The sequence below is a fragment of the Trichoplusia ni genome, chromosome 3 (genome assembly GCF_003590095.1).
Source record: "Trichoplusia ni isolate ovarian cell line Hi5 chromosome 3, tn1, whole genome shotgun sequence".
NCBI lineage: Eukaryota > Metazoa > Arthropoda > Insecta > Lepidoptera > Noctuidae > Trichoplusia > Trichoplusia ni.
The window spans coordinates 19,061,899-19,074,236 of record NC_039480.1 but is presented as its reverse complement, the minus strand read 5'-3'; the positions used below and the strand labels follow the sequence as shown (position 1 = coordinate 19,074,236).

The 12,338-nt window shown below is 35.4% G+C and overlaps 1 protein-coding gene across 1 annotated transcript; it reads right to left on the bottom strand.

Moving 5' to 3' along the window:
* Positions 1-1,832: 1,832 nt before the first annotated feature.
* Positions 1,833-6,162, bottom strand: LOC113492284 (cysteine-rich protamine-like). The gene is made up of 6 exons (XM_026869725.1): positions 5,909-6,162; positions 5,451-5,481; positions 4,556-4,567; positions 3,921-4,079; positions 2,821-2,944; positions 1,833-1,922 (listed from the first exon to the last, which is right to left on the bottom strand). The coding sequence occupies exons 2-5, from the start codon at positions 5,474-5,476 to the stop codon at positions 2,842-2,844; spliced, it is 300 nt and encodes a 99-aa protein (XP_026725526.1). The 5' UTR covers positions 5,477-5,481; positions 5,909-6,162; the 3' UTR covers positions 1,833-1,922; positions 2,821-2,841.
* Positions 6,163-12,338: the final 6,176 nt, after the last annotated feature.

Genomic DNA, 12,338 nt, shown 5'->3' with positions numbered 1-12,338 from the left:
ATATATTTGTTTAACAAAAATACTAGAAATGTTATATGATGCTATTTTGTAGTTTTTGGAAAGAGGTTCTGTAATTAACGGTCACTTAAATCTGAGTGACGTTTGAGTAAGCCACAAGCGAGTTCGATAAAAGATGGATAGGCTATTAATATAAGTTTGTAAATATATTAGAAATATAAAATGTATGGACGGTGTATCATTTAGTGGTTTTTATTTAAATCTAGACTAATTTGTATACCTTGCCTAGATATTATGTTTGTACGAGCGTTGAGACTCATTCAAGCTTTCAATAACGGCTGTTGTCTGCGACAGTGGCGCCGCCACGTGCGGTGGTAGGAGTTGGAACTAGGTTCTGACGACATCTTGGTCTGGTTCGTTACTATTTCAGGACGGAATCAGATTCGAATCGAAAAATATTTTTTCAATTTCGACCGTTCCTGAGATTAGCGCGTTCAAACAAACTCTTCAGCTTTATATATTAGTACAGATTATGTATTCAGATATATATAAGTATGTTTATCAGTTGTCTAGTACTCATAATACAAGCTTTGCTTAGTTTGACACTAGATGGCGTTGTGTGAAAGCTGTGGTAATTATCAGAGACAACGCTTGTACAGATATGAATACACTATAGGTACTTGTATTAATATAAGTATGGTTAGCAAAAAGTTTTTTATGCGAGTACTAAATTAGATGACATTGGAAAATGATAATTCATAGTCACTTGTAAGAAATATGATAAAAACATGAATAAACTATTCGAAAACTTTATGTTGTTGTTTCTTTCCCGACTGTGTAGGAAAAATGATTTATCTCCCAGCGTGTTGTAAGGTAAGTATTAAGTATTAAAATTTAAAACCCCGACAAATCATCTTTAGCAGAATTGCAATGACTGAAATATAGTAATTGATACTCTCACTTATCAATCATATTTCTATATCCCATTTTCCCAAAACCAATTTTATAATTTTCTTCAAAGATGTCTAAAAAAAATAAATTAAAATCACTCATTTCGGGAGCTATGATGCCACAGACAGACACAAACTCATAACACCCCTCTTTTTGTTTCAGGGGTTATATATATAGTTATATATATATATTCAAACCCCTATTGAAGTATTGGCTAACGTTTCAGCAACATTTACAATATTCGTATTTTTATAGTTCTGGTAGAAAATGAGTTATTTTGTTTTTCAGTTTCCGGTTGGTCCTACTGTGGCACCTATGTCTGGTATTTGTATAAATCTTTAAATATAAATCTGTTTGGTCCGTCAGATAGATTTCCAAAATATTATCGAATACGTATCTTTCATTTAATCGTATTTTACGCCACTCGACCACCGGTTTCAAAGTGTCGCTAGCTCTGAGGTCCCGGGTTCGATCCGCGGTCGGGTCAATGTAAAAATTCACATTTCTACATTGTCTCGGGTCTGGGTGTTTGTGGTACCTTCGTTGTATCTGAATTCCATAACACAAGTGCTTTAGCAACTTATCTTTGGGTTCAGAACAATGCGATGTTGTCCACATTCATATTCATTCATTCAAGCAAAATTAAAAGCACTTATGATGAAATGTATGGTAGTGGGGGCTAGTGACGTCACTTGCTAGTAAAAAGCGAGCTAGTACATTTAATGGCAACTGATGACGTCACACGTTTTTAAACATAGTATCTCCTTCAATTATTGTCTACTTTTTTTTATGCACTAAATTCCCAATTATTGTGTTAGAAAAATACTTAGAATAATACGAATAGTGCAAATAAATCCAATTTCCATTCATTCATCGGCCATTGTAAACAGCAGAATTGGGGCTCAGCGGTAAGAAAAAAAACATTTACAGAATTGCAAACTTTGTATAATTACGTCACGAACACAATTTTCTCAAACACTGGGCATGGAGGCGAAACACCGACAAGACAGTACCTGCGAAAGGAAAATACCAATTAAAATAAATGATGCAACGGTTTACTCACGCGTATGTATCGGGATCGCCCGACTAGTTTCGGTCCGAACCGGTGTCCTTAATCATGAGCTGACGCGGCGGCGAGCGAGTCAACAAGAAATGACTATCAATGGTAAGAAGGTTTCCTAGGAAAGAAGTCTCTTTTGGGTTCCGTAATTAAAGGTCAAAAGCGAAATCATATTGTCTGTCTGGCGGTATGTCCGCCACAAGGCTGTATCTCATAATAGTTGAAATTTTCACAAGATGATGTTTGTATTACGAAAATAAATATCGAGGTTAAGCACCGGCTGCTACGGTCATAAACAGGCACGTCAAATTTATAACATCCCTCAATTCGCGTCGAGGGTTAATGTGACTTGAATGTTTCTGAAACCCCAGTGAAAAAATGTAAAAAGGAAACCTATTAGAATAAGTTGGCGAAGAATCCAAGTTGGCTGATACATGATATCGGCATTTTTTTCCAGCCTATAGACGCTGGGCACAGGCCTCTTCCCGTATAAGAAACTAGCTGTTGCCCGCGACTTCGTCCGCGTGGTTAGAAGATATAAGTCAGGAATTTTTGAACGGAAGCCCTCGAAAATGAATATTTTCCCCTGTTTTTTCCATATTTTCCATTGTATCTTCGCTCCTATTAGTCGCAGCGTGATGGTATATAACCTAAAACCTTTCTGGTCTATTCGACACAAAAATAATTTTACAATTTGAACCAGTTGTCCCTGAGATCAGCGCGTTCAAACAAACAAACAAACTCATCAGCTTTATATAATTAGTATAGATTTCGAGCATGATCGCTAGCTCACTGCGGCTTGTCGATTTCAGATTCCAATATTTGTTAGAAAGGGGGTATTATATATTTACCAGCAGCAATTTGCCAGCACCTCAGGAGCAGGAGCGCCGCCTTCGGATCGGATAGCGGCGGTCGCAGCGGCGGCAACGCTTAAACGTGCCGCACTTGGAGCGGCAACGGTAAGTAAACCTCTTGCTATTGACGGAGAAAAAAAATATCAGACTGGCATCTAGTGGTTAGGTTACACAATAGGGCATTGACAAAAGCTAAGCTATAACTAAAAATAACTGCGGACAACATCAAATACATTGTTCTGAACTCAAAGTAAGTTGCTAAAACACTTGTGTTATGGAATTCAGATACAACGAAGATACCACACACACCCAGACGATGTAGAAATGTGAATTTTGACATTAACCCGACCGGGGATCGAACCAGACCTCAGAGCTAGCAACGCTTTGAAACCGGTGTTTACGCCACTCGACCACGGAGGTCGTCTAATAACTGCATAACTGGATGGATCACAGGTTAGGAAGGTTAAATTGTGGGTCGCAGCTGTTATCATACATCTTTTGACTGTCGTTACAGGTAGTCAGAAGCTGGAAAGTCTGACAAACAGTCTGACTAAGGGGTATCGTGTTGCCTGCAACTGGGTTGAGTTTGTCAGATAGGCAGTCGCTCCTTGTAAAACACTGGTACTTAGCTGAATCCAGTTAGACTGGTAGCCGACCCCAACATAGTTGAGAAAAGGCGATGATGATGATGATGATGATGGTATTTGACAAAAAAAACTGTTTAGTTGACGGACTAAACAATTGACAGCTTGCCAAAAAAGTAGGATACGATTTTTTTCTTTTGTCGTAAATTTAAAATGAATGGGGCGATGGCACGCCGTGTTTCTGTTTCAAATTAATTTCGTGAGTGTTCTGCCCCGTACTTACTGAATGTCCAATCATTGTGATGTCAAAATACTTAAGAGAATACGAAAGTAATTAAATCCAATTTCCATTCATTCATCGGTCATTGCAAATATCGAAATTGGAGCCAGAAACGAAAACAAAGCGAGCGTTTAGGAAGTTTTTGCTGTTTCTTCCTTCACCAAAAGCACTTAGGCGCTTCCTAAGGGTGGGCGAAACTGGATACTGTTAAATTTGAGGTCCTGGTTCCTCACCGCGAGGGTCTCCTGCACGAGGGTCTCTTCGGGCGGCAGCGCTTGCGGCGCGGCCGCGGGCAGCTGCGACGTCGCTTCTTGCAGCACGGCTGGGGCACAATGTAGCGACGGTCACATTTCCCGCACCGCTTAAACCTGCCCTTTTTGGTGCGGCATCGACTACAAACACACAGACATCACCTTTAATATGATTTAGGAAGATACATAAATTGCGGGATCCAAGGGAATAAAATCAAAGACAGTAGAATCGTTTCTCTAAAACCTAGGCTTTAAAAGACCCCGCGCGGCGGGTCGAGGGTTAAACCTGTTGACCGAGACTCCATAAGCGTTGTCTTCAATACTCAATACTTTATTGCTCCCATAATGTAGCAGGTGGTAATTTTAGGTACAATAAACAATTTTGGACCCGTAGGTCACATCATTATGGTAGAAGAGAGGAAGAGCTCTGTTCTATACTTCATTAATGAATTATTTCGCTTTCGGGATCAAACCCGTCACATTTCACGGCCTGTGTTTGGGGTCCTTTTAACCTGAACATCCAGTGAGTCATAGCCGTAGATAAATCATTTGACAACATACATTACCTTAAATCAAATATGACTGAAGAAAACATCTATTAAAAATTATAAACTTACGTATTGCACATTCTGAAACAAAAAAATAAATAAATTAGTCATACATCAGAGGTAACATTATTATAATATAAATATAAAAATTAAATAATATATCTGAAAACGCATGGTATCGGCATGTTATGCGGAGGAATGAGAGTCATGTGGTGAGGAAGGCATTGAGTATGGATGTGGATGGATACAGGGGAAGAGGACGACCAAAGAAACGATGGATGGATTGTGTAAAAGACGATATGGCTGCGAAAGAAAGATTTTCTCTGACCGGGTCTCTCCTCATGAAGTTATCCAGTGACAGAAGAGAGAATTATAATAATGCTGCTTAGGCACAGACCCCTTCTACCTGAACTCACTGCGGGCGATTTCAGATTTCAATATTTAGGTAATCCAGGTTTCCTCACGGGTTTTCCTTCACCATTTGTCAGTGGTGTCTTGGAATAATTACATATAATATAAGTTTGAAAAAGTCACATTACTTAAAAAAATACTTTGAAAAAGTTACAGTACTTCGCCTGCGTTGGGATCGAACCAGCACCTCTTGAATACAAATCCATGCATATAACCGCAAGGTTACCACGACTGTTCAATGTCACGTGACTTTTGGAAACCGAATGACATCACCACATTTATTGACATAACGTTTGAAGATATGTCACTTGGTCAGGAGAGCCGAGAATGATTATGAATTACTAGCAGTTGCCCGCAGTCCCTCCCGCTAAAAATTCAAACGGGAACATAAAATCGGGATAAAAACTATCCTTTGCGTTAATCCTGGTTATAAACTATCTGTGTACCAAGTTTCGTCTAAATCCGTTCAGTGGTTTTTGCGTGAAAGAGGAACAAACATCCATACGTACAAACTTTCGCGTTTATAATATTAGTAAGATAGGATATTACTTACTTCCGCCTTCGCCGACATTTGGCCATTTTGTCTGTAAATTATGAAAAATTGTTTATTATTAAAAACATTATTTACATTGCTACAGGGGAATTACTGGATAAGAAGGAATTTTGATAAAAATAGGTAGAATCAGAAGTTGCGACATGGCAAAGTTCTTTTTTTATTTGAGGGAATCTGCACCATAGTTAGTCCGTCAGACAGATTTCTATTATTTCGATGTTCAGATAATGGCGAAGAAAATATAAAAATTTAAGGGAGTTTGGACGTAAGGAATGTCAAAAAACTTGTAAAAAAAAACAGACGAATTCGGAACATAATCGGTTGAAAAATATACATTATAAAACCATGCTGGAGACGAAAATATATGTAATTCTAATGTGTAGGAGATATTAATTATTCTATTTACTAAAAATGTTGAAAAAAAAACCGAAGATTAGAAATTATAGTTTAAAACTTACCGTTATTTGAAGACGGTTAAAAATTCATTTGGCTTGCCAATTTATATCGCATATCAGTCCAAAAGATTCATTGATTTTTACACTAAAATAATTTTACGTAAGGATAAAAAAATGCATAAAAACCGTAATTTTTTAACCCCGCATAGAAAAAGCTTAAAACAATACTATTTGACGTACATTCTAAATTCAAATAGAAACGTCGTTATTTTTTATTTTGAATGTCAGAAGAATTGTCTCTGGGTTCCAAGAAGATTGAATGCTATTTTAATTTTAGCTTCGTTCTTCGCTTCGTCATTATCCATGTTTATAATTTCTAAGATGGTTGGGAATTCAAAATGGTGTGTTTTTCTATTCAATTTCTGCTTCACACATTTACACTGTTCAATGATCTTTCACCTGTGGTTTATCTGAACCAATATGACCTTCAAAAAGGAGCGTAGCCTTTTTAGAAGGCTGGTAAATTAAATAATTTATTTATATTCATAATTTACAGACGAAAAGGCTAAATGTCAGCGGAGGCGGAAGTAGATAACATTTGCAATCCTACTAATATTATTTTTGAGAATAAACGCGAAAGTTTGTATGTACGGATATTTGTTCCTCTTTCACGCAAAAACCACTGAACGGATTTAGACGAAATTTGGTACTCAGATAGTTTATATCCTGGATGAACACATAGGATAGGTTTTATCCCCATTTCATGTCATTGTGGTGTCATTTTCGTTTTGTTACGGACAATAGCTATTATATTATAAGTAATATCTTACATCGATCATCAAATCACATGTAATCTAATCGTATGACCTCATTGAGGAGTGTCTATAAACAATATCGATTCTTTAGGATTGTAAAGAGCCAAAGAAATGATCAAACATGTTTCTTGTTTGTTAAAACCGTTTGATCAGTCCGTTTGGACTTGAAAACTTTGGTTTTTTGAAGTAAAACTTATTTAGTCGCAACTAGAAGGCAACTGGACGACAATAAAACGGAAGTCTGTTAGGACAATATGGTGTCACGTTTGTCTGCCATCCGGTCTTTTGATATTTTGTTTTTTTCTTAATAGTTCATAAATTAGATGGTTGAAAATATGTAAGTCCAATTTTTTTAAGTTAAATTTTTTTTAGAAAAAAAAAGAAGCACAAAAATCAAAATGAAAATAATAAATAATCAAAATTATACAATAGATCTATGTGGGTGAATTTCAACAGGTCCAAAAAAATCTTCATTTCCGTGGATTTTTTATTCTTCAACTTTAGAACAATAAAAAATAGTGTTTTCTCAAGTTTTCGATCGGATATGCAGTTTTGCTTAATATCTAGCAGATAGCTTAAAAAACTAACGAGATATACAAGATTGAAAATTCCGTGCCACGGCGATGAAACATGCATGCACGGCAATGAAACAGGCGTCCATGGCAATGAAATGTTATTATAGTGTACAAGAATATTTAAATGATAAAGTTAATCATTGAAACAAAAATAAATACTATTAATTTATACGCAATAATAATAGAATATAATGTGTAAAAATCCAGTCACACATGATATTATTTTTATAATATAACTATAAATAGATACATTCCTGTCTAGTGGCGAAACAAACATAAGTCACGGAAATGAAACACGTGGCCACGGCAATGAAAGGAAACTGTTTTACAAGGCACGGCGATGATATTTTTTTCATTCCCGTGTATTTTTTTTCATTGCCATAGCAAATTTTGTCCACGGAAACCACGGAAATGAGAGCACGGCGATGAAAATCAAGGGGTATAATTCAATTTACTAAAAAACTGGTAATAATTCACAGTAATGAACACTTTACAAATAAGCTAAATATAAATGGCATTGTATTGAATGCTCAATCGAGATTAAAAACTTATTGAAATAGAAGTTAGACCTATCCACGGCGATGAAAGAAAAAATGTCCAGTACCAAAAAAATTGAATACTTTTAATTATAGCTCGAAAACGCAGGCACGTACACACGTCGTTCCTTGTCTAGCCTTTCGACGTTACTTATATGCAACGTTTAACGCAAAACGGGAGCGACGCAAAACGTTAGAATATGCAATATTCTCAAATATGTTTAGGACATGGCGATGAAAGGTAGTTCTGGGACAAATGGTTTTTTATTAACCATACGTTGTATTGTGTAAATATTTGAATAAATGTATTCCGAGTCAATACTCTAACTATTCACGAACCAAATAAAACTAAGTTTTAATATAAATAACGATACATTTTTGATCAATGATGACTTTAATACATCAAGGTGAGTCGTGGACAAACACGGCGATGAAAGATTATGTGGTTTAACTTTTTTTTTTGGAAAACCTATTAATTATATTAATAAAATATTTAGTGCTACAGATAGATTTTTATGTCATCTACCTAAAAAAAAATGTTAGAACATTATAACAATGCTTTTTAGTACCGATTTCATCGATGCCACGCAATTTTTGGGTCCGGGAAATTCACCCATGTAATTTTGTATAAATATTTTACAGTTTGACAGTTTTTTTTGACAAATACCCTATTCAATTACGAATTAATCAATTAATATTTTCCATCGAATTGCTTCTACCATGTTATCATGGCGTTGTCTCGTAGCGTCCTGTTTCTGTATTGAGTAGGAAAACCAATGTTATCATCAGATAAGTAGAGTCGTGATCATATTTACTTAGCAAGCATGTTTCATGAGTATAGTATGGCACTATGATGACATATTAACGTGTATAAGGTGCGGCAGAAGTACTAATACTTACTATCTATATACTAATATACTAATATATAAAGCTGAAGAGTTTGTTTGTTTGAACGCGCTAATCTCAGGAACTACTGGTCCAAATTGAAAAATTCTTTTCGTGTTGAATAGACCATTCATCGAGGAAGGTTTTAGGCTATATAAAATCACGCTGTGACTGACAGGAGCGAAGATATAATGGAAAGTGTGAAAAAAACTGAAGAGTTTGTTTGTTTGTTTCTTTGAACGCTCTAATCTCAGGAACTACTGGTTCAAATTGAAAAATTCTTTTTGTGTTGAATAGACCATTCAGCGAGGAAGGTTTTAGGCATAGATATAACATCACGCTGCGACCAATAGGAGCGAAGATACAAAGGAAAATGTGGAAAAAACACAACCACGTGGACGAAGTCGCGGGCAACAGCTAGTAACAATATAAACGCGAAAGTTTGTGTATATGGGTGTGATACTCTTTCACGCAAAAACCACCGAACGGATTTAGACGAAACTTGGTATATAGTTTATAACCAGGATTAACACATAGGATAGTTTTTATCCTGATTTTATTAAATTCCTTAATGCGGGAGTCGCTTAAAAAAAATCTTGTACGTTGAATTTATTCCACCTCCCACTTTCCAATTGAGCTGAAGTTTTGACAGCTTATGTATTTTGCGTGAAATTTCAATATTTTGACATGGTATAGAATATAGAGCTGATCTGATGCTGTATCTGGAAGGTAGCGCTAAAAACACCATTGAATTAAGATTTGTTTGAATTGTATATTCGTTTAGGTATTTTTATTTAAAAGCTAACTAAAAAACATGAGTCCATCAATTTCATAACGAGTTCTCGGGAAGGCTCGTGAAATTATTGTTCCCCTTGTTATTTACACATTTTTGATAGTCGTTACAGGTAGTCAGAAGCTTGAAAGTCTGACAACCAGTCTAACTAAGGGGTATCGTGTTGTCAGTAACTGTGTTGAGGAGGTCAGATAGGCAGTCGCTCTATGAAACACTGGTACTTAGCTGCATCTGGTTGGACTGAAAGCTGACCCCAACGTAGTTCGGAAAAGGTTAGAATGATGATGATAATTAAAGTGGTACTTTTGTACATCATCTGTTATTTGTCAAGCCCTTAAAATCTTCAGACCCGAAGTACATTTCGCAATAGTCAAGCAAAAAGAAACCTTATCATAATGAGTCAGCTTTTATATTTCATTGTCATTATCATCAATTCTCATTTCTCGGAAAATTATTCATGAAATAGTTGTTCAGAGAAAAATGTATTTATCGGAGTTTCCTTTAGAATTTCATCTAATCAATTTAGTTCCTGTTTTTTTGACATTACCATGTATATAAGTCACCTTTCTCCAAAGGTTTTCTCGGTAACGCTGAATCACTCAAATGTGATGTGAAGTGATAAGTCAAAGTCAAATTGTTGTCATAGCGGTAGAAATACATACATTATCTGTGAAGATTTCAACAGTCTATTTTGCGTTTCATGGGATACAGCCTGTTGGCGGACGGACTGACATCGAAGCATCAGTTTTCTGTTCCGTTTTTGTGTAAATTTTTAGGTACGAAGCTATAAAAATTATAAAACATTAAGGAATTCTATAAATACTACAATATAAAACATTATTTAATCGAACGTAGATCTTCTTCTAAGATATAAAATTCTCGTGTCACGGTGTACAAAATTGAACTCTTCCGAAACGGCTCGACCGATTCGCATGACATTTTGTATGGGTAGGATAGGTTAGGTGGCTGGGAATATCACAACATCTATTTTTCATAGGCCTATTTTTTATTCTTTAGTAATGAAACCTAATTTTAATAGCAAAACAACGTTTACCGAAACAGCTAGTTTATTTTTAAAATGCTTAAAAAAAACAAAAATAAAGTCAAAATACTGCATTTTTATCTCAAGATAAAAATGAATTTGGAATCCATTTTGTTTAAACAAATTACGGCAAACTTATCTTTGCTGTTATCATTGCAATAAACATTTAGTACGCTCAGTTCGGCTGTAATTTTCTCGAACTCTTTTTATACTTTTTAAACGTTTATTGCTGTTTCAAAACGACTCCCGCACAAACGAATTAAATCCTTGTATCGAGAGAGTTTCACAAACATTCAAGCCACATGCACAAAGACTCCCAGACTCAGGACAAGCATTCGTGGATCACCCAAATACTTATTTCACGGGGATCGAAACCATGACTCTGACAATGGGTTTGGCGTGGTGACTTCAACCACTCGGCTATCCGTGCCGTAAAACGTATGCTATCGTCGGTTATCGTATTTATAATTTTGTCAAAATTAGAAATCAATTAGAAAGCGGTGAATATACAGACCAGTAGACGTAGACGACCCGGAGAAGGTTTGAGCATTGATCTAATAAATTTTAAGATAATATTATAGAACTCTTTTCAGTCCGATGAATCAATGACTAAAAAATGGTAGATTAGGTTGAAGAATCGAATAACTGAAAAATATAGTTAAAATTATTCATAAATATATTTGTAATGAAATAATAATTAAATTACTCATATTTCGTTGAATATCCATAAGTTATGACATACTGCTGTTATCCGGTCGATGGCTATGACTTTAAACTTTCGGATAAACGTTCCCGAATCTAAAAATAAATAGATTACATCATTATTTGCACAATCAAATACGAAAAGGGATTCAAGGTTAGTAAAGATAAGGATATCATTCAAGTTGTCATGGCAGCCGTTGAAATTGTGACATTTTGAAAATGTATATTTAATTTTTGTATTCAACGTGAATTTTATGACCGGATTGTTGGTTACTAAGTAAATCCCATTAATATTATAAAGGCGAAAGTTTTTGAGTGTGTATGTTTGTTACTTCTTCACGTCAAAACGGCTGAAACGGTTTTAATGAATTTTGGTATGGAGTTAGCTGACACCCTGGATTAATACATAGGCTACGATTTATTACGAGAAAATATCTTATTTCCTAACAGAACAGCTAGTAGAAAATAGATCTCGATAGCGTGCAATTGGGGAGGTCTACGCCCAGCAGTAGACGAATATGGGCTGATGATGATGATGATGATGAAATAGATAATTGGTTTCATATTATCGAGTAATCTATAGGTAATCGCGTAATCTATAAAATTCTCGTTCGAGTAGTAAAACTCCTCCGAAACGGCTCGACCGATTTTTATGAAATTGTATGTGAATATTTAGTAGGTCTGAGAATCGGACGACATTTATTTCTCATTCAACTAAATTTTAAGGGTATGACTTCCCTTACTCCTAATAAATTTTGACGATATGTCATTTGTCATAACATAATTACACGAAATAATGTTATTTTGTCATTTAGTCAAAAGGCACAACTTATTTACAGGAGTTCAAACTATATAATTATAGAATTTACTATTTCAAGAAATGTTAGAGAACTCTTCCTCGACTTGGCTGTTAACACAATCTATATGTACCGTTAAATGGTTACGTCGTATTTGATGTAGACATCGTTTTGCGCCAGATATTTACATCAACAACCTTATGTGTAAATATCTATTTTTAGATGGTGACGTCATCGCCACAAGACTCTAGAAAATAATTTTATAAATAAGACTAAAATCGTAAGTATACCAAGTAATTATTGCAATTATAACCAATATAAGCTTATTTAAATACACCGCGCTAAACA